Consider the following 25,944-nt stretch of genomic DNA (forward strand, 5'->3'; position numbering starts at 1 on the left):
CGGATACGGGGGCTGCAGCCGGGTCGGCTCACGCTGCTGTTCGCCGTCGCGGTCTCTGGGATCGACGTCCATGCTGTCCTCGCCCTTCACCCTGCTCGGACCTGCAAACGGAGGCCGGGTCGCCTGAGCTCATCCACACGTGGACAGTAGCGCTAGGGTTACCTGCTATGAGACCGTCTTGTGTGGTGCGAGGCCCACTTCTGTCGAGAACACGTTCAGGCTCGCGCATGGCGGACGCGAGGGCGGGTCTTTTGCCGGCGTCAGCAGACGAGGATCGGAGAGCGCGCCTGGCCTCGGACGGACGGGCAGATGCATCGCCAAATCTGAAGGGCGAAGCCGGGCGAGGTGGAGCGAGCGGGCCTCGTGGCTGGGGGTCGTGGGATGTTGACGGAGTGGCAAAGGGAGAGCTGTGGTGACGGAACGACGGCGGCAAGGGGCCCATCGCGGAGTTTGGGAGATGGAGGTGAGGCGTAGGGCCGGCGTGGAGAGACGGGTCGGTGATCGATCCTCTGCGCTGGTTCTGGAGGAACTCGAGAGGGGCGAGGGGGGCGACGGGTGAATGTCGGGGAGCTGTGATGGACGGCGACGGCGACGACGGGGCCTGGGCTGGGGGAAATGCAGACGGGGGTGGCCCAGTGGGGAGCGGACGAGTGGTGGCCATGGGGAGGAGAGGGGGACGAGGAGGACGAGGATGAGGACGAGGAGGATGGCCGCTTTAACGGGACTGGTAAGGATGGTTGAGGAAGAGAACGCGGACGCGTGGCTGCCATCCGTCCCACGTGGCTGCGAGTGCGATCCTCATTTAGGGTAGATTGTTCACTTCCCCCCGCCCGTCCTCGACATTCGCACTCGCTCTCATTCTAGACCACTCGACTACTACGCCCGCTATCACGTCCATGGCCACCGCTCCTACCAGCCTGACTCAGCACAGACGACGCTGACAGCGCCTCAGTATCCGAATACTCTCCCTCCCCCTCCTTCCATTCGATCGCTCTCTCTCCGCTCCTTGTTGCCATCCATCCCAGTCACCCGACTCCAGCTCCGTCAGGGACATGTTTCATCCCTCGCGCCCGCGTCGTCGCTATCTGCCCGATCCACTCACCATCTAATAGACTCCGCGAATCAAGCTCGATCAATGCGAAACGGCACAGCCAGCTCCTCTGATCTCTCGTCGCCCTCTGCCATTCCGCTCCAGACACAACCGGCAAGCTGCTCGTCATCTTGGGCTTTCCAAGCCCTAGCGTCTCTTGACTCAGCACGAACCCGCAGCAAAACAACGTGTTTGTCCCATGGCAGTCGACGTACATCCCTATTCCCAGCATGTGAAGAGTCCGTCCGCTAGCTACCCAATGCACAGCGCCGTGCGTCGCAGTATTTCCTGGCTCGCCTCGCTAATCCCAATGTAGCGGCAAGCCTCGAGCGATCTCTGGCTGTTTCTCGTCTTCCGGCCTCCCTCTTTCGTCGCTTGCGACGATATCGACGCCGCCGCGTTTACATCATCGTGACCCACCATGTATCTTACCCACGGCCCATAGTCCAGGATGCTGGCCGTCCTGTTCATCAGAACTTCTGCCGGGACGTTCAGCTCCCCCAAGCTAGCAACTATCTGGGCGGCATGCTCCCGCTCGGCCTTCGCATACCCTCGCTGTTCCATACGCATGTTGCACATGTCTTCCAAGCGGTGCCAGCTGCTCATGAGCGCTTCTTCCGCCATCATGTCATCTTGGTGGTAGAAAGCTTGATTAATGGGCAGCGCTGACTCGTGTCCCGTATCGCTATAGGCAAGGGTTGTGAAGCCCAGCTCATTGTCTGCTACACGCGCGTCAGCCAGCATGGTGTCCTGAGAATTCATGGTCAGGAACCTCCTTGTCCAACCAGGACAGAACTGACCGTGAGTACATCCAAAAATCGTCGGCGCAGATAACAATCCGAGAAGGACAGCGACCCTTGATATTGATCCATGCGCCGTAGAATTTGTACATCTTCTCTACGCAGTTCGTTTGGGATCTCGACCTTGTCGAGGTCCCGTCGGATTTGGGTTCCTTCACCCGCTGCATTGCCTCGGGTGTGAGCGCCACACTCACAGACTGAGTAACGGCTACTCCCGCCTGCGAATTGAAGCCGATGCAGGGCACACCGGAGGTCTAACTTTGGGATGGCGCATTGAGTAAAGATACCAAGGGAGTTCTCGGCAGTGACCTCTTCGAGCTCGTACAGTCGGGAGACTACGGATCGTTCCAGAGGTTGATGTTCCGCTAAACACACGCATTGCAAATACGACGTAGCCAGGGGGACTGGGCACGGTGAAAACGCGAGGATTTCCTGCAATGGCAGGTCTCCACATGGTATCAACGAAACATCTATTCAGATGTGCCAATATGAATTTTTGACGTCAGTCAGTACAGCTGGCGTTCACTCACCGTTACAGGTCATCACTACAGGCCTTCGACATTCCTTGATGATGTTGATCAACGCCGGCCAAAAATTGGTGTCGCTCTCGTACAAGACATCCGCCTCCTCGATGAGAATGATGGACTGGGAAACAGAAGAGGCGTGGGTGGTAGAAGCTGTTTCGCGACTGTCAATACCAGACTCTGTCTTGTGGTCCTGAGTACTCTCCACGGTGTCCACGTCTGTCTCGGGGTCGATACGCTTAAGCCGCCTATGACTGCCACGATTCTGCTCCTGAGCACCGTTCGCAGGCTCCAGTGGACTTACCGTATTGCCGGCGAAAAACTGTGTTTTTGGCTGACGCTGAGTTTGCTTCACAAGATGATTTTTTCCTGCATCTCCAACAAGTTTATTCAGAGCTGCTCCGCTCCGCTCTCCAATGCCGGGGTACACCTCGAAGACGTCCCAACCAAGCTCCTGTGCGCAGGCATACACAGCGGCGGTCTTACCGCATCCAGGCGGCCCGCTCAGAAGGATCGTGTTGCGAATCTGATTGCCGAGACGCGGCGCTGAATACGAGAAGTCCGGTACACCGTCGGCTTCTGCTGCTTCGTAGTATGGGCTGGCGAGATCACAAGATGCATCGTCCCCCGATTCCGCAGAGGCACGTTGTAGCCGCGATAACGTTCGCTGACAAAACGCAAAGTCGAAGTCGAAGTCGTTACCCAGCACCGGGAGGTCGTCTTCAGACTCGTCATCTGGTACAATCCACGAGTCCTCCAGATTCAGCCTGCGCCGCTTCGCTTGCTTATCGACTTGGCGTACGATACGCGGACGCTTGAGACCTCGCTGCTGGTGCCTCGCTTTAGACTTTTTGCTGGCTCGCTTGTTGTCCAACGCGGATTGGCTCCCATCGTAGGCCGGTGTGGTCTCAATGCGTAGTTGGAGGGCGAGTAACCAATCACGAAGGTACAACGCACAATCTTCATTTCCAATTACTTCGTCTGCTCGTTGAGGGCGCCATTTGTCCATCCAGAGTTCCTGCGAATGTTCTGACACGTCGACACTGAGGTCAGCTTGGCCACTTATTTTGTCAATGAGTCGCTGTATTGCTGGATATGTCTTATGCGACGCGGGCATACTGTCAATGCATTGTCTAATGTTTGGCGCGGGAGACAACTGTATGTCGGGGGCCGATACTGAACCCACAGCACCACATTGACTCTTGACCTCGTGGACACTCTCGGAAATTGGAACCTGGATCCGGGTAAAACGTGCGAGGTCCTGACGACCGGCGCCAGGTGAGGACAGGGCTCTCGGTAGTGATACTGCCAGTGTCCCAGGGTCAACGAGGCGATGTCAGTAGTGTCATTGTCGCTGAATACGTGCACATACCTGCTGTGCAACGTGGGAGCGGAGGCTCAGGCGCAGAAAACGTTGACTGAGACCCACGGACGTGCTGCGAATGGTGGTCCGGGTATGTGTCACAATCAAGCCTCCGGCTTGTTTTCCGAACAATAGGCGGAGGTGACGAAACCGGGGACGCAGATTGTGCGACTGTCGGTCTTCGGGGTGCGAAAATTGAGTACGCTGGCTTTGAAGATGGATGGCCGGTAACACGGAGCTTGACGGGACTGGAATCAATGACAATGGGAGTGTCACGAGTGTGGCCCTCAGCCATCGGATGATGTGGTGAGGAGACGTTGAAGGAGTGTGCGCGTGAGGGTCGCAGAGGGTGCCTGCTACTTTTCGAGTTAGGCTGCGACCTCGACGGCAGCAGTAACACTTCTGTGGTAGCATTAAAATCTGTGTTACGAGTACGATGAGCTATGTGGAACTTACCTTCGTTGGGTGAAACTACTTCTATAACTCCATCGCTATGCAGTGACTCTACATCCGTGGGCAATGGACTTGAAGACGCGTCGGGGGCGTCCAGTAACTCGATGTCACTGGAGTGGGTTGGCTCGGGACGGGTCTCAAATTCGCGTGCAACATTTATTGAAGCAGATTCTGTGCGCTTCACAGAAGGAGGTTTCGGAGAAAACAAATCCAACAGCGATTTTTGTCCTGACTAGTGAGTATATGCGTTAGGCACCCGAAACGTCACAGCGCTGACAAGACCAACCGCCTTTCCCTTACCGCCCTTTTTTGAAGTTGTACGTTTGCGAGTGTCGGGCATATCCAAAATATGTACAACGAATGGCAAGCAAGGATCCAGCAAGAACAATATTGTAGCAAAAAGTCAGAAAACGGTCGCGGTTGAACACGACGCGACGCGCATTGCCACTGCCAGTGGGTGGACCCTGGACGCGCCGGGGTTTGTCACGTGCCTATTCATTCGGAAAGAAATCTCGATCGCTGCCGACGCTGCCGCCGTTGTGGCCGCGCGCAGGCTGCATTCAATGAACTCGTTCACATCGACCTCGGGCTAACCTCCACCAGAGTTGAAACCGCTCGGGAACATACAAGCAGACATAAAGGTCGACTCAAATATGTCAAACTGCGACTCACTAAAGTGGATCGCTGCGGAATATCATGGTGCGTTGCGACGCCCACGGGGAGAACGCGAAGGTTAACCGACTTATGACAGATTTGAATGGCTCCCACTATGATGTCCTCGACAAACCGCCTACTGCCATCGATTTCTCCCGTTTAGTACACATTGGCAGGCCCGTGCTCATCAAGGGTAAGTGTGCAATCCTCTAGACGCTTGCAAGACCCGGTCGAATCACGATCATCTCCCAGATAGCGAAGTGCAAGGCGGAACCTCCCGCTGGACGGACGAGTATCTGATTGGGCGTATGAGAGATCAGAGTATCTCTATCGCCGCAACGCCCACAGGGTGCGGTCTATCTCCAAATTAGTTGCGGTCTTTACGCTTATTTCTCAATGATATCCCAGGCGCGCGGATGCGATTGCCTCTGGCCGTGACGGCCGATTGTACTTCGCAGAACCGCATATAGACAAAATGACAATGCGCACTTTCTTGGCCGCGCTGTCCGCAGGTTAGACGCGATTGCATTGGCAGATGCTTTTCTCAGCCTCTCGAATATCCACCGATCTCTCCGTAGACCCTTCGAAAAACACCTCGTCAGGGTGTGGCGAAGTCTATTACTTGCAATCACAGAACGGGAACTTGTTCACCGCAAGCTATTTCGACCTTAGTGGTGACCAAGATCCTTCCGAGTTCGAACCTCTGCGCGAAGACGTCCTGAGTGAGATCCCGTGGTGCAGTGATGCGCTGGGTAATGCGGTGCGGATGCTTTGTCTGAAGCTTCTATCTGATTCCTATGATGTACAGACAAGCCGCCTGAGGCAGTGAACCTATGGATTGGTGACAGCAAGAGCGTTACCAGCATACATAGCGGTAAGTGCAGATTGCCGGATTACATTGACTTGGTCCTCATGTCATTCCAGACCCATACGAGAACATATACTCCGTCATTCGCGGCGCGAAGCACTTCACTCTGTTGCCTCCGACGGAAGGATGGTGCCTACAGGGTCAGTCTGTGACAATGACCCGCACGCCATCACTCATGATCCTCTTGGCTGATAGAGCGAAATTATCCACATGCATCGTACATCCGATCTCAACAGACATCGCAGCTAGAGTTGGTTCCATCTTCTGACATGACACCTGCCGTGCGCTGGTCTTCAGTACTCGACCCAACAGCCTCCGGTGCCCTGCCTCCTGAGGCTCACCCCATACACATAACAGTTCATGCCGGTGAAACACTGTACCTCCCTGCGGGATGGTGGCATTATGTACGACAGTCCGAAGTCACGATAGCTATAAATTACTGGTACGATATGGAGAGCCGGGGGATGTCTTGGGTATGGCTCAACTTCCTGAGAGGCTTGGGAGAACCTCCACAGGGGAACGAGGACGGCAAACAGTCGCCGTAATCTTAGTCAGGTGCACTGAATGTCGGCGGGGATGGAAGTATTTGCGACCTAGTCCGATACACACGCGTCCTGCTTAAAAACATCCGTGAATGGCCTCTACAGACGAAATTTGCTGTCACGATTAATAACAGAACATGCTCGCCGCTGCGGTCAACGGAACATGGACAAACGAAGCCGAGAAAAGGGTGGACCAGTGCGCAAACGCTCATACCTTATTGAACAGCCCAGCGGTATAAGGTCTAGCCCATTCCGCACATCATCAAATTTTCTAGGTACAAGGTCATCTGAAGGGAGCGTGTCTATTTCGAGGTCAAACTGTAATCTACTTTCACTAACGCTGCAATTTTTCAGTTGGCAGCCGGCGCGTATACCAGGCGGCCGCAGGCTTGCCACATTTCCAAGGATTCAAAGGCACTTACATGCCCTGGCGGATACAAATTGTGAACATTAAGCTTCGCAAACACGATCGTATTACCCCACAATGGTTGTTATTCACGGGTTTTTTACTTCCGAAAATGTGATCCGGTCGATAAGCAACTTGACTACGTTAACCTCGCAGACGTCCCGCATGGATTGTGAAGAGTCTTTGATCACAGTCGCATGAATGCACCCTGAGTTTAGGTGGCATGCTATCAGACACGCGAATCTGGGACAAATGAGCTCGTTTGTCAGGCTCGGGAACAGTCCGAGGTACGACATGTGCTGCATCTCAATACAAAGTCCGCGTATCCTAGCGTTAGAATGGAGTGTGTGTCATAACGTCCACGCACTGAGAAGACACGGCATAGACGCTATTCACTGGCTTTCCAACGTTCGAACCCACTCCATGCCGCTGCGGCGCACTTATGGAGTCTATCGAGGAATCAGTGTGGGAAGCCGTAGTGAGAACAAAGGACACCATTGTCTTTGACACCTCCAATGATGGTGATATGAAATGTGGTAGCAGGTGCATCGACGCATCGTGCGATGGATGAAGGGCTACTCACCACCTGACAAGAAGGCCTAGCCTTGAACAGTGCCTGGAGACCAAGAATTTGTGGTACGCACACGAGACCCAATGGCCTTGGATAGGCGTTTGCTCAGGACAGACATGAGACATACGCATACGGAGGGAGACCAGGGTCAAGACCGAACCACAGGAGACGACCGAGCCAAGCAGATTCTAGATCGACAAGCCGATCACTCCCAGATCGCTTTCAGGGTTGCACGTGACCGTCCCTTTTCGTCTAAGCCTTGATTCGGACAACCTCCCCGCCCGCACGGTCTCGAAGCCGTACGTTCTTGCAGATAAACGCACGCAATGGCCAAAGACAAGTCCGAAAAGAAGGATAAGAAGAGAAAGGAGGCGGCGGAGACCGTCTCTGAATCTATCGAGGTTGTAGACGTCGAGATGGAGGACTCAGCAAAGGTGAGCTTCCGCCCAGTTGATATTTGCCAGAGGTCTTAAGAGAGACACTGGTAGGCCGAGAAGAAGGGGAAGAAGGCAAAGGACGATATCATCATTCCCTTGGAGGACCTATCACCAATAGCGCACCCATTAGCGCAAAAAAAGCTAGTCAAGAAACTGCACAAAACAATCAAGAAAGGTCCGTGGTTGCTTCCCCTCCTCTCAAATGTGATTGTAAATGTGATTTGGCCTATAAGCCTCCAAGCACCGACAGGTCAAGCGCGGCGTCAAGGAGGTTGTGAAGGGTATCCGGAAGGGAGAGAAGGGGTGCGTCCATCGCCGTCAATTGCCAGCATTCTCATCACCAAGTTCTTTTCCAGGTTACTGGTGCTTGCGGCGGACATCACACCAATCGACATCATCTCGCATCTGCCTGTATTGAGTGAGGATGCGGGTGTTCCCTATGTGTTTGTCACGTCGAAAGAAGAACTTGGCCATGCGAGCGCGACGAAGCGACCGACGAGTTGTGTCATGGTGTGTCCAGACTCTAAAAAGAAGACAAAACGGAAAGAAGGGGAGGAGGACGAGGATGAGGACTACAGGGAGTTGTACGACGAATGCTATCGGGAGATTGAAGCGTTAGATCAAAAGGTTGTGTTCTGACATGGCTTATGTTCCCGCTATATTTTACTGCTGTCTATACTATGTTCTGCCGTGCAACGCTCATATTTGGATGCGCTCTGAGAGTCGAGCAACGCGTCAGACAATTATTTTCGAAATTAGCCACGTCACGAGGGTCGTGGAGATGGACTCCGGAATGGGTTTCTCACGACAACCACGTATGGGTCCACACCGAGTCTCCTCCAACTCGACTTGCCAAATCCCCTCCTCGTCACACCCAGGCTCAGCCACTCCTCGCTCGTTCTTCCCTCATGGCCGCTGCAAAATCTAAGACTGCTACCGCTAATGGCGCCGGTAAGAAACCAAAGGCGTCTGCGTCTTCAACGAACGGTTCTGCCGCCCCAAACGGTACTGCTGGTCATTCCACTCCCACACCCGTCGAGGTCACCTCGGACAACTTCGAGCTTGCTGTCTATGCCTCCGGAAAGCCCGAAAAGACTGTCTATGAGCGTGAGCAGGAGAAAATCAAAGCTCTAATTGATGGCGTGCAGCTTAAAGTTGTACGTAACTACTGAATGTTCGGACTGTCAGTTGGTCTCAGTCGGTTACGATATTTAGTCTGCGGTGAAGGAAAAGATCAATTTGACATCAAAGAACGGGCCAGGCAATGACCGACGCAACACTCTTCGAGCTGAACTGGATGGTCTCCGTGACCAGCAATCCACCAGCAAGATTTCGCGTGGGAAGACCTTCGACCAGCTCAAGTCCATCCAGGATGGTGTCCAGAAGAAGGTAAGAGTATCCTTGTACCCATTCACTGTGGTTCTGAATATCCTCCCATTCAGGTCAAGGATCTAAATGCCGCCAAAGCCAAGGCGCCTTACAAAACCATCGCTGAGCTCGATGACCGCGTCAAGTACGTACTCTGTTTCTCATCCTCGACAATCCCCCCTCATTAAGTTCGCCAGACAACTTGACAAACAGGTCGAGTCCGGCAATCTGAAACTCGGCGACGAAAAACGTGCGCTTGCTGAGATCAGCCAACTGAAACGCAGCCGCCGGATCGTCGAAGGTTTCGAAGCAGAACAAGCCTCTATTGAGGCAGACCGCGCAGCCGCGGACGAGCTTCGCAAGAAACTGGACGACCCCGAGGCAAAGGCTGTCTCGGACCGCTACGACGCGATCAGAGCCGAGCTTGACGAACTCAAGAAAGAGAGCGACGAAGCGTTTGCGAACCGAAGTAAGTTGCTAGACGAACGCACAGCGTTGCAGGCGCAGCTCGATACGTTCTACAACTACAAGCGTGAGTCTGCGCAACGTTTCCGCGAAGCAAACGACAAACACTGGACGAAGGTCAACGAGGAGCGTGCACGTCGCGCAGAGCGACAAAGAGCGCAACGCGCAGCGGATGAGGAAGCAAAGAAAAACGAGATTGCTGAGCGGATTCGCGACGAGGCGGAGATACCGGCGTTCCAGGCGCAGATCGAGGATTGCCAAACACTCATCGATTACTTCTTAGGCAAGAACGCGACACCGTCACTTTCCACCGCTCCTGTGGCAGCCAAAACCGATCTGTCGGGTGTGCCCAAGCTCGAGCTGCGAAAGGTCGAACAGGGCCCTGGCGATGGTCTGATCGTCCGGAAGAAGTCGAACAACGACGATGATGCGTACTTCGTAGCCAGCTCGCGCAAGGGCTCAAAACAGAAGAAGAATGGAGCCAAGCCGAGCTCTCCGTTAGAGGCAACCAGTACCGCTGCATCAGGGAGCCAGACTCTGCACGTTCCCCTTCCGACGCTCTCAGCCCTTCTGTCTCTTTCGATAGCGCCACCGACTTCAACGACTGACGTCCCGCGCGTCGTTGAAGACCTCAGAGGGAAAAAGACATGGTATGAGGCAAACCAAGCTCGCGTCACCGCCGAGAACAAGGAGAAGGCGGAGACCAAAATCCGGCAGCTCACCGGAAAGGGTGAGCCTAAGGCCGACGTACCTCCATCGGAGGAGCTCGCACCACCTAATGGCGATGGCGAGCGACCGCCAGAGCCTGTACCCACACCGGCCGATGTCGAGGCGCCATCTGTTGCTGTTCCCAGCGAGGACGTTGTAGAGAAGCTGGAGACAGTTCAGGAGCAGAACGGCGACGCAGACGTTGCCGAGGACGAGTGATGTTCGGCTCTGGCGTCGTCTGTACCTAGGATATATTGACATTGTTTAATTTGCACAATCTGCACAATCATCTCCTTCGCGCGCACTCGTGTATGCAATAATAGCATCGTTATTGGGCACCTGGATAACTCGAATAATCCGCAAACTTGGGGATACATTGCACGAGCGGGACAGGTGAGATATGAGAGCATCAGCAAGTTAAAAACAAAGTCAATACATCAGGCGAGCCACGGATCCATAATTACTGCAGGCCAGGGGAAAGCAAGACACCGATATTTAGCATTATTAATGCGACAGAGTAAGATAGCGTCCACAAATATCACTTCGACAGAGGAAAGAGAATGCAAGTTGGGAGTGGGCACAATTAAACCGATGCCTCCGATTTGACAGGTTCGGGTGAGTTGTCTGGCTCGCTTCCAGTAGAAGGAGGCGTGCCGGACGCGCTGTGTATGCCTATTTCGTGAGTGAACGCGGCTGTATCAAAAGCAGATGAAGTCGAGACGTAGTCGGAGAACTGCACAGATGAAGAATGAACGGGCAGAGAATCCTCCTGAGTCGGGGAAGTATCCATGAAAGCCAAAGAGCTAAAAGTGTCAGCGCCAAAAGCGCCCGACGTTGGGTCCAGGGATCCGTTTCCAAAGGTATCTTGTTGCAATGCAGCGAGCATGCTTGATGTGGTCGGGGTATGTGACATTGCAGAGTGATTGACATCCAGGGATTGTCCAAAATTTTCGTGGCCGGACATTGGTGATAGGAAAAACTGCTGCTGCATGACAGGCTCCACAGAGGCTGCAACAGAATTCGTTGACAAAGCAACACTCCTGAGGACGTTGAGAGCAATCCAGTCACTGAAAACGACGTCAGCGAGAAATTATGCTGAGAACGAAATCAATACGTACTCCAAGAATAGCTTGAGTATCTGGAAAGCACCAAATGCAGGATCGCTCCGAATTGTCTGCAACAAGCATATAGTCAGCAAATTTACAGCTCCTCAACGCAGTAGAACTCTTACCAGATCCCTTATAACCTGGCTCGTTACATAACCCCATCGAATCAAGACACTTCTTGAGCTCATCGTTGAACGATCTTCGGGACCGACGCCTCGCGCAATCATCAACTTTTCGCAGCACTTGTCTGCCCAGGTCATTACATCTCGTACAGGGTCGCCGCTCTTCACGAGGCCGTCTAACAGGCTGACAAATTCCACTTCCAACAATTGAACAAGATCCTCGTGCCGGCAGTTGCAGACCAACGCAGACTGATTACGGACGGATTCGAAATCCACCTTCTGCCAAGATCGACGCATGTCATTGAGCTGCTTCGGGTTCGTCAGCACAGCAGTTAAAGCTTGTGTGACTTGATAAATATCGAGGAATCGCACTAAAAGTGATATTATCAGTTGGAGGGTGCTCTGCAAGAGACTGTATCGCGTTACGTACAGACGAGATGACCGAACCGAGCACCGAGTTCTACTTTGGGTTCGACGAATGTATTGCCATAACCCTCGAGGGACCCAAGAAGTATCTTCTCCATTTTGTCAGCGAGTTGGCGCAAGCCTGTCAAGAATGCAGGCGATATTGTGGACAACATTTGCGATCGTAAGAGCTCCAAAATTTCCTGATACAGACTCTATTAGCACATTCATGGAATGATGAAGGAATAGCATACATCGTAGACAATCGCGTCTGCTTTAGTCATGAGGCCGGCGATAGCAGGCGCGTGGACCACCTCGCGATGGTTGCCGCTTAGGTTCGACCAGAACGACCGTATGTGAAACTCGAATTGATCAACTCGATAACTTCGGATACAATCTAGCAAGCCATCCAGATGATCCTGGAACCAGCGCCACACTTCACGAGCTGCTAAGCTGTGGGGAGACGTCGAAGATATACCAACCGCTTCCTCTATGGACGGGAAGTGGGGCAGCTGCCTCACCGAGTTGGATGCCGACGGGGACACAAGTGCGAGGGAGGCGACGGCATCCGCGGCACTAGAAGCAGATTGGGGCGAGACCGTCAATCCAGGCTCCACTTGCGTAGGGTGTCGTCGGATCGATGCCTGCATGGGATATGAGCTGCTCATCGGTCGTTGGCTGGCTTGTGCGAGTAGACTGCTCGCTGTGGGTGTCTTCTCGTCAGCATAGAGTCCCGAATTCTTGATACTGCTGCTCAAGTTCAGCGAATTGCGCTTGGAGACATTGCCTGAGCTGGCGCCTTCCGAATCCTCATCATCTTCATCATCTGAGCCTCCTCTGTTGGAGGCCTCCGCCTGCTCGCTCGCCATGCGAGCAGCATTGATAGACTGCTGCGCAGCGGTATTGTTAGATTTCCGTATGTAGTCCTGCAAAAACTCGGCCTCTGCCGATGTTGCAGGCCGTATGCCGCAATCTACCAGTGGCAGCGGCAATCAGACCTTGACGGATTCGTGATCGAAGAGCGTACGCACAATGATATTTACTGTTCCCTCGAACACCCAACCGTCTCGTTTTGATTGTAGGAAAGCAAAGCCTGATGGCCTTTCCCAGCGTGGCGGTGTTGATATGTGGTATGCTGTACTGTTCGCATACACGCCGATACGAAAAGTAGAGCCCCTGACGGGGAACATTCCCATCGGGGTATGGAGAGTAGTTGGCAGTTAACCTGGGTTGACAGATCAGGAACGGCCATGCTCGGGAGAACGGTGTACGCACCATGCCTGCACGAAAATCTGCTTTGCCCTGTCGGACGCACTGGTTGTTGTTGCTGCGCGCACATTCGCCGCTAGCTTTTCCAGGGCGTGATCAGGGCTGAGAGTCATCCGCCCAAACACCCCTGTGGTGTGCATCGGCTCTGGATGGCCCATCATCGGCTGCCCGCCAAACATAGGATGATAGTCGTTCGGCGAAGGACCGAGGTACAAAGAGATGTCTTCGGTCTCGCTGGAAGAAGAGTGGGCGCTCTCACAATCCCGCGGGTATGGGGACGCCGCGACGCGAGCCCGGATATGAGTCGGTCGCAGATGGGCCTTGAGCGAGGGATTGGAGAGGTTGTGGTTTGGAGGGGAGTCGCCCGGGGTGAGGAGCTCAGATGCAAGAGAGTAGGCGGAGGAGTGAGACGTGTCTGAGGTTGTGCGGGCGTGGTCAGCGGTAAAGGTGCTGGTGGTATGGAAAGAAGCACGGTAGAGGTCTTCGGACGATGGCGGCATCAGAGCCGACGTCCGCAAGATGCCACCCTGGGAAGACTGGGGACGGGAGCCGGGCGAGTTGGCGGACGAGGAGGAGGAGACCGAGTTGGAGCGCGAGTGGTGGCCTGCAGGGAGAAAGTCGAAAGGGCCGTTTGTAGCCATCAGCTGGAGGTTTGCCGCGGCCATAAGATAAGGGAGCTGGGTGCAGTTGATGGTAAAGACAGTGAAAGCGGACAGCAGCAGAAAACGAATGCGGGCCAGCCGTGAGGGCAAAGGAGAGACGAGAGCAGGTTAAGAGGGTTCAAGCAGGAGCCAGCAAAAAGGAGGGCAACTGATGATGATTAGATGGCTCGACCGGCGGAAATGGGACGGATGCGAAGACGAGTCCAGTCCCCCGGAGAGGCACTGCTGGCACAAAACAAAAAACGGAGTACAGCCCGGGCGGGCAGAGGAAAGGCAGATCGGCGAGAAAGAGAGATGAGGAGACGACGGCGTCGGTGGTCAAGGCAACTGCCCCCTCCTCCTTTTGCACAAATACCTCCCCGGCGTCTCTCCCCCGGCCCGCCTCAGGCTGTCTCGCCGCTCGCTCGCTCCAGAATGCCTCCATTGTTCACGCTCTGTACACTCTGCTATATCCTATGTGCTTACTGTCCCTCACGCCTCGTCCGCCCCCATGTACATATACCGTCTGAACCGCTTCCGCAACTGCTTGTCCTCCCCCTCCGCAAGCCGCCGCGCCAAATCTGCCCAGGATGGAATGGTCAGATCTGCCAATCCATACGGCGCAAACTTCGATGCTGTGACCGTGGCATTTCGCAGTGATCTCGGAAGATGGCGCAGCGGTACAGGGTACGTGAACCCCTCCGCCCCCTCCCCGCCAGACGGATGCAGCTGCGACACCGCGAACGTCAGGTACTCCAGCTTGAACTTCGGCGGCCGCTTCTGGCTACTCGACGCTAGCCCCGGCAGATAGTACTGTGTATATCACTCAGTCAGCATCCGTCCAAGATGGATGTCACGCTCAAACCACCTGTGCATAGCCCAGCGGCGACCAAAGTTTGTTTGTCCGCGAGGGCGAATCGGGGTTAGAGTGCCAAGGCTTCGACAGGTGGCGTTTCCACGAATAGTCACTGTTATCTTGGGAGCACGTAGACGCTGCAATGACAGACATAGACGTGTGGTCTGATTTTATACCGATGTGTGGACAACTCACGCTCTGAATGTGGCGCGGCCGGGGTGTATGGGCTGCCACTAATATTGTATGTAAAGATCCGGAATGAAGGAAGATATGGATTCGGGACCACCGAGGGTGACACATTGACCACTCCATAGTTGTCGTAGCTGGTGTTGTGCGATGCCCTCGGGATGTCCTCGAAGTCTTTCAGTAGCGTCTTGTACAACCCTTTGCGAGCCTGTGCCTGCGGCTCGTCAGAAATGTCGAGTGGGGATTTCTGTTTGGGGTGCCGACGTATATGCTCGCCGTCGATAAAGAAAAACTGAAAATTGTTAGATGTTAGACAGCCTGATGTGGAATCCCATACACAACTTACATGGTCAACATTCATGTGCTAAAGTGGTTGCATTGTCAGCTTCAAAACAAATCCATGTGGACGACGGGGATCTTACTCCGTATAAGTGTCCTAGTATTGTATCTTGATATCGCAGCGCAAGGTCTGCATACCGGACATACTATGCAGAGTCGGCATCTAAGGCTAATATCGATACAAACGATGCAAACTCACACAATCTGGAAAGAAATTATCTGCGGATGGTGGAACATGGCCACTCATCCAAACCTGTGATCCAAGTCAGCGATGCCCTGGAGCTGATCCGGTGCGGACTTGCCTGCATCCCCCGTGCACGGAAGTTCTCCAGCTGCACTTCGAGCCAATCAAATTGAAGGTTCCCGGGGTCTTCAGGATCCGTAGGTTCACATCCTCCCACAGCTGGTTGCCATGACAATTACGCCCATCCGGCAGGATGCATCATGTGAATCTCATTTCAGACCAAGTGAGGACAATAGACGCGCACCTTTGTTAGAATCATACAGATACATTGTGTTCAGGCTGATGACTGCGACGGAATTTGGAATGACTTCAACGGAGAAGTAGCCGCCGCGTTGGAACACTTGGTACGATTCGAACGGAACGAAGGACCGCCAGATTCTGCGGAAGAATAAACTAGGATAAGCGATGTCTGATTCAGACAGAGAGAAGCTAATATGTACGTACGACGAGAACTCAGATGTCACGCTGTTAGGGCCTAGAGGTAACTTTGTCCATCAGTTGCAGCATGCGCATACGCCATACTCTCTCGTACCTGGAAGCATGATATTCTGGTTCTTGTTCGTCAGCTGCTCCCACACACAACGAAAGATGTAGGTGTGCACTTACATGAGCTATACACATAAGCATAAAGCAATACAGCAATATGTCAGACTTGGATTTCGTTGATCAAAGATCAGTAAATGAAAGATTACATACGCCAGATATCGTTGTTGCCTAAGAAACGACGCCTCACAGCAGTCAGTCACTCGGAACACATTGTTATCAAGTTCTAGGCATACCTATAGTGGGTATGACGGGGATCCCTTTGCTCAAAAAGACATCCTCCATCTTTCGTGCGAGAACACGATTGAGCATATAGATCTCGTCAGTGGTGCGGGGATTCTTGCGGTCGTTATCATGTCTGAAAACAAATCAGCTCGTGAACATTGGCTTGTTTGAGAAAATATAACATAAATCTTTTCTGTGACGTCAGTGGCTAGATGGGGCGAAGATAGTGTTCTCAAGCCATCTATACGAGTCTACAATGTATCCAGGAGCATTGCATCCGTATTTCAATACTTCGCTTTATTGTGGTGACGGCACCAAGAAGACGAGTTTCCCAAGGGATGAGATAGCATATGATGCCATGAGGGGCATCATTTCAGAAAGATACGCTCTAGCTGCATCAGGTCACGGGTAGCAGGTTGGCTAGAAGCCGAGGAAAAGTGCTACCGCCACCGAACAAGCTCAGGCATGACCAGTATCAAGAATAACGAACGGGGCCGAGTGCAGGAGCAATGTGAATGAGATAGTTACCTCGCGCTATCTCCAGTCCCTGCACGAGCGTCGGTGATCCGAATGTCGAAGAACGAGAGGCAAACACTCACAGACGACAAAATCGATGTTAGGAGCCCATTCATTTTCCAGGAAATTCAATGTATAGTTCGTCAAGGTAAATGGCGAATCGCACTCGCTGGTTTCGCGTGTCAGTTCATGTTCGCAAACAGTCACGCGCCTCGCACCTAAATGGCATGCCATAGTAGCCCGAGCGAGGCGTCGCTTTCTTCGGTTTCTTTCTGTGACAAGCTGACTTCTCCGAGCGGTCCTCCTTGTAGTACGGATCCGGATGAATGTCCGTTATGTGCAGGAACCGGCCTTGCAGCTTCCGGGGACCTGAAACGCACGGTGTTCGCAGCGATCAACAAGGGGGTCAATGCAGAACGTACGTGCCATCGCGACATCCATCGGGACCTGCGTAGGGGCGGCGAATACATCGGGAGCAGTCAGTAAGAACAAGAGTAGGACGTTGAGCTCGAACATGTCGACGAGTGAGCTGAGCACTAGGAGAGCAGCATACACGTTGAATATAAAACAGAGTCTGCCTCGATGCTAAGGTCAGACGAGCAGAGACAACCTTTCCAGTGCAGCCGGGCCCATGTTCGTAGGATCCTCGCACGTTCGTCAAACAAGGCGCCGCAGAAGACAATTCGTCGCCTGCATCAAATTCGGCCTTTGCCGTCAAATCCCCATTGGCCCATGCGGAGGCACGGAGGCATCGGCGTCGAAATCTGCCACACGCAATACCCGAACTTTACCTGAGCTGCAACGTCTCTCAAACCGCAAACCAAACCAAAGTCGACGATGTACAACTACATGATATTTGTATTCTGATATTGTACACATTATAGATGGTGGGCCAATGGCCAGTGAGAGACATGCTACAGGATGTACCGCAAGGATAAAGCAGAGACGTGCAGATACGACAGTGACGGGAGTGCGCAATAAATTAATAGTACAGGGCGCAAATGCACTACACGAAGACATTCACTTGATTTTGATTGACCGCGGCGATGAGGTACCCATATTTGAGGACATGTCATGCACCTCGTCATTGTGCACGTCCAGTAGGTGCGCCACGTTGTCGTTCTCGTTCAGCACCCGGCGGATAGATTCCTCTGCCAGGTGGCAGATCTGAACGGACCATGCGATCAGCTGTGGCGGGGAACCGAGATCCAACCATTGACTCACCCGACTGTAGCCGCCACGTTCGAGAGGTGAACGTGCCTTTGCGATGGTGTTATGGACGGTGTCGTATGCATATCTCCGACTGGGTTATGCGCGTCAGGGAGATGCGACAAGCACTCGGGGGATGACTCACAGTATGCTCTCGAGTTCAGTTCTTGATCGAGGCCGCAGGTAGAGGTCCGAGCCGCTGAGGTAACGCTTGAATGCCTCGTACGTGGCACAGCCGGATATCAGGGTCTCGTTCAGGGACGGATGGTCAGTATCCCAGCTGAACCAGTTTTCGCTGAAAATATAATGATGAATAAAGAGTGGGGGTAAAACAACAGTCGCAACACACTTTAGGTGTGAATGGGCCATGGCCTCGGGACTGTGTGGAGCGAGGAAGCGATCCATGACGGTAGACGCGTTGGATATACGATGACGGTGTTGAATGGCCACGGAAGCGGGCGGGCAGCGGAGTGGCTGTTGGGAGAGAGGGAGCGAAGACAGAGACGAGAGAGGGAGAGGAGGGGTTTTATTTGGGGAGAGGCGGAGCAGCTGATTAATGGGGATGAAGCGATGCAGAGGTTGATGCCCAATGAACTCGGAGGAGAGGAATGAACCAACGTGAGCGTCCAGAGGCAGCCCAGCGCAAGAGTGGCCGCAATATAAACGCGCCTGCAAATCTCAGATCGCACGTGCGTCCCGGCCAATCACAGGCCATCGGACCACCTTACATCTCCCGAGTCATCGGCCGCGCGTTTTCCCGCCCACTCCGCTTCATCCGTCCACTCGTCAGACAAAATTCAAACACTCCGTCGGCCCATTTTTGTTTCGTCTGCAAGTTCCATGTATCTCCCTCTCGGACAACAGAACACATAGATATCCAACTGGACGTCATCGCTACCCGGCCTCTGATTGACGCAGGCCCAGCATTTCAGTGAGTCGCCACATCACACCGAACGAGTCAGCATGCGAACGTTTATTCATAATGCATCCGCAGGCTTGCCATTCTTGTGAGAGATAACAGTAAGCTGCGGCGATAACAGGCACCGCACATTACAACACCTTCTAACAGCGCAACATACTCACAGGAAGTGCGGGGAACGCACTCTCGCACTCGCCCGTCCGCCCTGATCTGACTCGACTCTATTGCATACCCCGTGTATTTGCATAGATCCGGTGTATGCACAAAACTCAACACCCCAATTGCGCTTCTACTACTTAACCTTTGCACTCATGAATCCTCTCTACAATCCTCCCGCCCCTGAATCGTCCCGGACATTTCAGTTCCTAAAACGTGTGAATGCTGAATATGGTCTAGCACTATCTTCTTACGAAGAGCTCTATCGCTGGTCTACAAACAGGATTGACGACTTCTGGAGTGCCGCTTGGGATGAAACCGACATTACCGGATCCAAGGGCGGTATCGTCGTCGACGCATCTGCCTTGCCGCCCGCGAATCCTTCATGGTTTCCGGAAGCCAAGCTCAATTGGGCCGAGAACATGCTCCGCTGCCGCTCCCCGGATAAGACGGCGTTGATCGAAGCCAGTATGTGCTCGCTCTTTCTATGCGCAGAAACCCCGGGTGCGGAGACATCCCCTAGTTGAGCCTGAGCCGAACAACCCCGATCCTCCACTTCGTCGCGTGTCCTACGCCGAACTCTACTCTCTCGTTGCCGACCTTGTGTCTGCATTCCTCTCGCTAGGCCTCAAGGCGGGAGATCGAGTCGCGTCGTACTCGTCCAACTCCGTTGTACGTCTTGTCGTTTCTGATGATCACAGTGCCATAGAATTTCTTGCTTGACATTCCATACATGATGCTAATGTGATAGTATTTGTATGTTCCTGATATAATTATTCAACGGCTGCGGTCGTCCATCTGGCAGCGGCGCTGTTAGAACGGGGTTTCTATATGCGCTTTTGCAGATATGATGCTGCAAAACTACGTCACTGACAACTGTATCAGGAAAACGTCGCGGCATGTCTAGCGTCCTCTGCCATCGGTTAGCGATGTCCTGAAATAACTATGATCACCAGACACTGAGACGGGCTTCCGCTCTACGCAGGCTGCATATGGGTCAGTGCCGCTGCAGATTTCGGTCCAGAGGGAGTCTTGGAGAGGTGAGATATAACCGTATCCATTGTAGAGACGGCGCGTGAACTTCACCAGGTTCGAGCAAGTCCAGCCAAGATTGATTATATCCGTCGACTCTGTTGTGTGAGCGCATTTAAATCACGCGTAGCTTGCAAGTTGCATCCTGATCTGCGCTATAGCTACAATGCAAAAGTGCACCCTCACCTTCCAAAGCTAAAGGCACTACTTTCCGGCCTCTCCGATCGCATATCACTGCAGCCCCAAGTCATCGTCGTTCGCCGTTCTCTGACGCCTTCCTACAATGAGCAGTGGGAGCAGGGATGGCTCGAGTGGAAGCATATTGTTTCCATAGGTCAAGAGAAACAACTTGGTCGCACAACTGACGGAGAGGTCGAGTGGAAGCGTTTAGACTTTGACTGGCCCCTTTGGATTTTATTCAGCTCCGGGACGACTGGTGAGCACGGCCTGGCCGTCTTGGCACACGCCCTTGGATTAATATGTCATCGCTCACATGCCCGATAGGACGCCCGAAGTAAGTGGTAGACGCACACTTGCGAATCGCGCGTTTGCGTGTGCTGTGTTTGACGTTACCACCGCAGGCCGATTGTCCACCGAGCAGGAGGTATGCTCCTGCAGATGAAGAAGGAATTCACCATTTGCGCGGACCTCCAACCTCAAGACGTATTCTTTTACTATACCACAACGTCAGTGCATCACGTAGTCCTGCCGTATCTCTGACATTTCCCGATTGTGTCCTTCAGAGGATGGATGATGTGGAACTGGCTGATAAGCGCCCTGAGCGTGGGGTGTACGCTGGTGCTATACGACGGCAGCCCGCTGCGCGATCCGGCTTACCTCTGGCGACTCGTAGATGAGCTGGGTATTACGCTCTTCGGAACTAGCGCGAAATATATCGACTCACTTTCAGTAAGTGTGAAACCCCTCTGCCCAGACACTCGTCCCCTTGACCGTGTGATTGACTGCGCGGATTTCATAGAAAGTGTACAAGCCTGCGGAACACCACACATTGACATCGCTGCGCCACATTTATTCGACAGGTTCTCCACTCGCATCCCCGTTGTTTGATTTTGTATACGTGCATATCAAGGCCGATATCCTCCTTGCTTCTATCACCGGTACGGAGCTCGTTCACACCGCTCATTTCACGTATTAATGCGGGTGATAGGTGGAACCGATATCTGCTCCCTCTTTGCGGGCGTGTGCACAGCGCTTCCAGTGTTCCGGGGAGAAATTCAGTGCCGGTTATTAGGTATGGCAGTAGAAGTTTTCACGCCCGCAGGCATACGGGCACAGCCAGACGAAGCAGGAGAACTGGTATGTTTGAAGCCATTTCCGTGTATGCCTGCGGGGTTCTGGCCGCTGCCCGGGTACGGTCCCGAGGACGCTGTTGAAGCTGCCAAACTGCGCTATCAACAGGCGTACTTCTCAGAGTATCCGGATGTATGGTGTATGTATCACAATATCTGCTTCACTTCGAGGGTCTGGATACTCATCCCCGCCGATACCCAGTTCACGGAGACCACGTTATCATCACGCGATCGCGTGCAGGAAACGGAGGGGGTCTGATAATGCTGGGGAGAAGCGATGGTGTACTGTGCGTGTTACGAGAGATCGTGCCGTTTCGTCATTGTCTGCTGACGCTCAGGTCACCAGCAATCCTGGAGGGGTGCGCTTTGGGTCAGCTGAAATCTACGACGTGATTGAGCTATGCTTCGCGCCGTCGACGTCGCACGCCGGGCACGCCATTGCTGACAGCTTGGTGGTCGGCCAGAGCATTGCCAAGGGCACGGATGAGCGCGTTGTGCTGTTTGTGAAGCTTCTTGAGGGGCAAACGCTTACCCCGGAATTGGAGAAGCGGGTGAAGGCCGAGATACGGTCGCGGAGAAGCGCGAGACACGTTCCCGCCCGGGTGAGTCGATCCTCCTCCGCAGTGCGCTGTGGCCCTGGAACGTTGTTGCTGACATTCTATTGTTCCACGAAGGTGATCCAGGTGCAAGATATACCGTATACGGTGAACTTGAAGCGTGTGGAGATACCTGTGAAGAAGGTGCGGTGCGATTCATGTGTGCAACGTGGTGGCGGGCGACTCAGAGGCTATCAGCAGATCATCAATGGCGCGCCGGTGTCCAGTGTGAACGCGGCAACGTTGCGAAATCCAGAATGCCTGGCAGAGTACGCAGCGCTGGGGGAGGCGCTGAGGGCCGAGGTGGTGGAGTGAGTCTGAGAACGGAACCAAAGGAAGGAGGACTAGTCTATCGATAATGATCTCGAGACGCGGGACAATGTTAGACCTCTGCGCCCAGCAGCCAATCAGCGTGTGAGCCGAGTGCGGCATGGCGAGCTCCGAACGGCGGAGTGTGGGATTACAGCCGGAAATGGCGGGACGCAGCCACCGCGCTCCGGATGGGTGCCTGTGCAGCATCCACCCTGCCTCGAGGCGGTCTTCGATGGGCCGTACCCTCGCTTGTCGTCCCACACTGTTCCATCTCCCGTGCCAGGCAAATATTATGCAACAAACACCGGAAATTTTAGAACACAGTCCCCTATGTAAACCTCCGAGCCTCCGGACGCGTCCCCGCCCCCCTCCCATCTTCCATTCAGGCCAAGGCTTCAGCTGGCCACACAGCTCTCCTTTTCCTGATACGAGCGGCCGACGAGAGGGAACGCGATTAAGGCCAGGTTTTTGCACACGCCTGGGCCTCGTTGGCCACGCTGCCTTTCATTTGCTTTGACTCCGCGCGCTCTTTGTCAGTCCACGACTCCACGATGAAGTCCTCAAATACAAAGCAGGCTGCTGGCCGTCGAGGCCAATCACAATCTCGCTCCGCCAGACGGTCGCCTTTTGCAGTCTTTCGTTTATTCCCTCGCATGCCTTCAGTCTTCAACATCCTCCGGTTCTGCGCGTATGGTGAGCAATCCTAACACTTTGTCCGCCCGCTCCGACGTTATGCTTACGCGGCGCAGGCGCGGTACTTGCGTGGGCTGTGATCTGCTTGGCAATTGCGGCACATTTTCAGTCTATCCTTATAACTTCCGACCTCAGTGAGTGATGCTAGGTCTGACCGTGGCCGGCCAATGCTCACCCCCATCAAGCTCGTTTCGTGCCGTTCGCTATCTTTGTGTGCAGTGTAAGCTTGTTAATCATCCTAGCATTGTGAGTATTTTCTGTAGTCCTCCTCGATCTTCTTTCTCACAGTAGTCCCCAGGCTTGGATTCAGTCTCTGGAAAGAGCGAAATCCCATATCCACTCGGATTGAACTGGGTTGTCTGGGACTCGCAGGAGTACTGTGGCTTGGCAAGTGTCTAAATTTGACCGACGTCTTGTCAGAGATTAACGCGCGTGCCTGTAGCGCTGTCAGGCTTTATTGCTTCTTCCGATGCGGAAGATGCAGATGTAGAATGTTTTTCGTCGGCCGATTCCTCAGATGTGGTTAATCTCTCGTCTTGTAAGTGGTCGCAGATACAAACGGTTCAAAGTGGCTAATTGAACTATCTACAGTTAACACGGAGATCTACCAAGCTCAGTATCGCGTCTTGGAAGCGTTTTCTTTCTTCAACGTTATCATTAGTACGTTTCACCCTCTCTATGTCTGAACGATGTCTCATTTGAATGCGTGCAGTTTGGGGCTTCTTTGTATTCTTATTGGTCCTTGCTCTCCGGCAACATCGTCTCGGCGAGAGGCGTGTCTGGGTCACATCTGTCACCGCGTTCCCGTGGTTTGGCAAGGGCGGGAAACAGAGCAGCGGCAAGCTGCCAGCTCCCGTCACCCAGAGGAGTCGATCGCGGTCACGACCAGCTATGCAGGAGAAGGGCAAAGAGCGCGCTCAGACCTCTGGGAGGATCAAAGACTCTATCCGGAATTCTTGGCGTCTCATCGACATTCCGCGCCATCTCCCCAAACACGCCGATACGCAGCGCACGCAAGCGCAACGTAACGACTCTTCACGCACGCCGGTCAACCGTCAGGATTCTCAGCGTACGATGGTAAACCGGCAGGATTCGCAGCAACGGGCGCATGTCAATCGGTACGATTCGCAGCGAACCCAAGTCAATCGCCAGGACTCGCAGCGGACACAGATGAACCGGCAAGACTCTCAGCGGACAAAGATGAACCGGCAAGACTCTCAGCGCACGGTGGTGAACCGGCAAGATTCGCAGCGCAACCAGGTCTACAGGAAGGACTCTGGGCGTGCGCAGCCGCAGCGACAGGACTCACGGTCGAGAGGCCGGCTGCCACCCGCGGTGGGTGATGGGCCGACTCGCAATGAATCACCTACGTATGTCTACTGGCTGCCCCACAAGACACCGGAGCAGGCGCATGTACGAGATACACGACCGCGCGATAAATATCACAGGGACGCATCGCCCCGGCGGTGATGCGCAATGATTATGACTAGACGAGGCATGGCTGCACTTTTTATTTGGGGACAGACATGCCGTGTTATGTATTTAACGGGCGTATTGTGGGTTACGTGTAGCAGACATACGATGTGTACAACACCAATAGGAATATTGAAGCCGTTATAGGTTACGTTCTGCCTGAGACAGTGAGAGCATGTGCCAGTGGGCGGAGCGGGTGACGGCGTCTGGTGGGGTCACTGGAGGCATGCGCCATACACGTGTGCGCGTATATGAGTCACGTGGGACGCGTCGCGAATATTGTCCGGTTGACGTCAAACCTTGTTCGAATTGAGCAGCCCCCGGCCCACCGCGTCTACGGATTCTGACGCCTGTAAAGTCCCTGGAGCTCCCCTTCACGACTACCACGCCCCTTCATTTCTCCCCACCCCAATTATCTGCGACTTGTTCAGTGCTTTTCAATATTCTATCCTCGCCGTGAGTGTGTATTCGGCTTCGACGCGAGCATATTTGACGATGGGGCGCGTTCCAGATGACACAGCTATTCAAGGAGATGCGCCTTTATGGCTTCGGTGAGTGTGGTTCTCCTTCATCTCATAAATTGCACCCTAAACCGCATATAGTCGCCATTCTCTTGCTTTCTGCAACAGTACTCGGTCTCGCTGCATATATGGGCAGCATCTTCTTACCAAATATCCAGCGTATGTTTTATATTATCCATCTATTATCTGCTCAAGCTGATGCGTCGACTTACGCAACATCCCAGACGATTTCGGAATCTTCTCTCTTGTTGTGCCATCATTAACGATTCTTGTATTTCTAATAACGTGCGTACTTTGGAGGTGCACCGTGCACGCAACGAGTGGCGTTGAATCATTTTGTGGATCAGGATATCATGGTCTTCACCCCGGACGGAAGCTATTACTTTATTCATTTTAGGTGTCTTATGGTTAGGTATGCGCCTTCCTTGTATTGTGCCCACTCCCATCTGATGTTACTCTAAGCAATGGGTGCATGGTCTGCGTAAGTCGAATTTCGCGTTCAAGTTCTGCAGTGCGCGGCTGAACACGCATGAAGCGATATCATCGGTACTGTCCAATGTGATGCTTTGGGAGATGCTACAATGGCAACAAAGACCGGTTCACACAGTGAGCAACTTCTACAGTACTTGTGTCATAGTTGTCTTCATACTTATCTCTGCATCTCTTAGTCTCCACGAAATCATGGTGTTATGAGATGAAAGTTATTGAAGCCTTCTCGTGGATGATTTTTTGTCTTTGTACGTATCGCGCTGTTTCTTGGCCATCGGTTTCTCAAAGCCGCTTTTAGACGCCATCTTCCTGTGGGTCCTGATCGCGCTCACAAGTCGTGCTCGCGTACTTGGGTACCCTTACGCTTGGGCGGGGCCTATCTTTGAGCTGCCATGGTTTGGCGAGCTCCCCGGCTGGCCTTACTCTGGTGGAGTCATGCCTGGTCAGCAAATGCAGGCAGGCTATCCTATGGGCATGTACCCCGGTGTAGCGGGCATGCAATACCCGACGCAGATGGTTAACGGCGGGTATGT

General features: G+C 53.5%; 8 protein-coding genes across 8 annotated transcripts; 4 read left to right on the top strand and 4 right to left on the bottom strand.

The window, feature by feature from the left end:
• Positions 1-1,342: 1,342 nt before the first annotated feature.
• FIBRA_04588 (uncharacterized protein) lies at positions 1,343-4,570 on the bottom strand (the record flags this gene model as incomplete). The annotated part of the gene is made up of 7 exons (XM_012326380.1): positions 1,343-1,840; positions 1,891-2,051; positions 2,085-2,360; positions 2,421-3,719; positions 3,787-4,179; positions 4,234-4,462; positions 4,517-4,570. 7 exons carry the CDS (start codon positions 4,568-4,570, stop codon positions 1,343-1,345), a joined length of 2,910 nt encoding a protein of 969 aa, XP_012181770.1.
• Positions 4,571-4,883: 313 nt separating this feature from the next.
• FIBRA_04589 (uncharacterized protein) lies at positions 4,884-6,297 on the top strand (the record flags this gene model as incomplete). Its single annotated transcript, XM_012326381.1, has 8 exons — positions 4,884-4,929; positions 4,982-5,077; positions 5,137-5,233; positions 5,293-5,396; positions 5,463-5,636; positions 5,693-5,758; positions 5,809-5,892; positions 5,948-6,297. 8 exons carry the CDS (start codon positions 4,884-4,886, stop codon positions 6,295-6,297), a joined length of 1,017 nt encoding a protein of 338 aa, XP_012181771.1.
• A 1,300-nt stretch (positions 6,298-7,597) lies between these two features.
• On the top strand, positions 7,598-8,347 carry FIBRA_04590 (uncharacterized protein; the record flags this gene model as incomplete). The annotated part of the gene is made up of 4 exons (XM_012326382.1): positions 7,598-7,705; positions 7,760-7,883; positions 7,942-8,011; positions 8,065-8,347. 4 exons carry the CDS (start codon positions 7,598-7,600, stop codon positions 8,345-8,347), a joined length of 585 nt encoding a protein of 194 aa, XP_012181772.1.
• A 269-nt stretch (positions 8,348-8,616) lies between these two features.
• FIBRA_04591 (uncharacterized protein) lies at positions 8,617-10,468 on the top strand (the record flags this gene model as incomplete). The annotated part of the gene is made up of 4 exons (XM_012326383.1): positions 8,617-8,865; positions 8,924-9,097; positions 9,151-9,221; positions 9,274-10,468. 4 exons carry the CDS (start codon positions 8,617-8,619, stop codon positions 10,466-10,468), a joined length of 1,689 nt encoding a protein of 562 aa, XP_012181773.1.
• A 364-nt stretch (positions 10,469-10,832) lies between these two features.
• On the bottom strand, positions 10,833-13,816 carry FIBRA_04592 (uncharacterized protein; the record flags this gene model as incomplete). The annotated part of the gene is made up of 7 exons (XM_012326384.1): positions 10,833-11,316; positions 11,368-11,423; positions 11,481-11,848; positions 11,908-12,085; positions 12,137-12,855; positions 12,914-13,107; positions 13,158-13,816. 7 exons carry the CDS (start codon positions 13,814-13,816, stop codon positions 10,833-10,835), a joined length of 2,658 nt encoding a protein of 885 aa, XP_012181774.1.
• A 468-nt stretch (positions 13,817-14,284) lies between these two features.
• FIBRA_04593 (uncharacterized protein) lies at positions 14,285-17,217 on the bottom strand (the record flags this gene model as incomplete). The annotated part of the gene is made up of 14 exons (XM_012326385.1): positions 14,285-14,605; positions 14,661-14,785; positions 14,844-15,126; positions 15,181-15,198; positions 15,257-15,303; positions 15,662-15,795; positions 15,862-15,892; positions 15,950-16,018; positions 16,114-16,131; positions 16,197-16,318; positions 16,714-16,732; positions 16,785-16,870; positions 16,920-17,070; positions 17,124-17,217. 14 exons carry the CDS (start codon positions 17,215-17,217, stop codon positions 14,285-14,287), a joined length of 1,518 nt encoding a protein of 505 aa, XP_012181775.1.
• Positions 17,218-17,721: 504 nt separating this feature from the next.
• FIBRA_04594 (uncharacterized protein) lies at positions 17,722-18,315 on the bottom strand (the record flags this gene model as incomplete). Its single annotated transcript, XM_012326386.1, has 4 exons — positions 17,722-17,868; positions 17,926-18,004; positions 18,056-18,205; positions 18,260-18,315. 4 exons carry the CDS (start codon positions 18,313-18,315, stop codon positions 17,722-17,724), a joined length of 432 nt encoding a protein of 143 aa, XP_012181776.1.
• An 825-nt stretch (positions 18,316-19,140) lies between these two features.
• FIBRA_04595 (uncharacterized protein) lies at positions 19,141-22,238 on the top strand (the record flags this gene model as incomplete). The annotated part of the gene is made up of 15 exons (XM_012326387.1): positions 19,141-19,453; positions 19,509-19,657; positions 19,871-19,907; positions 19,971-20,025; positions 20,075-20,122; positions 20,179-20,453; positions 20,522-20,531; positions 20,599-20,703; positions 20,761-20,926; positions 20,997-21,135; positions 21,186-21,467; positions 21,530-21,614; positions 21,674-21,929; positions 22,002-22,067; positions 22,125-22,238. The coding sequence occupies 15 exons, from the start codon at positions 19,141-19,143 to the stop codon at positions 22,236-22,238; spliced, it is 2,100 nt and encodes a 699-aa protein (XP_012181777.1).
• Positions 22,239-25,944: the final 3,706 nt, after the last annotated feature.

This window comes from Fibroporia radiculosa (genome assembly GCF_000313525.1).
Source record: "Fibroporia radiculosa TFFH 294 genomic supercontigs, scaffold3240, whole genome shotgun sequence".
In the NCBI taxonomy this organism is placed as follows: Eukaryota; Fungi; Basidiomycota; class Agaricomycetes; order Polyporales; family Fibroporiaceae; genus Fibroporia; species Fibroporia radiculosa.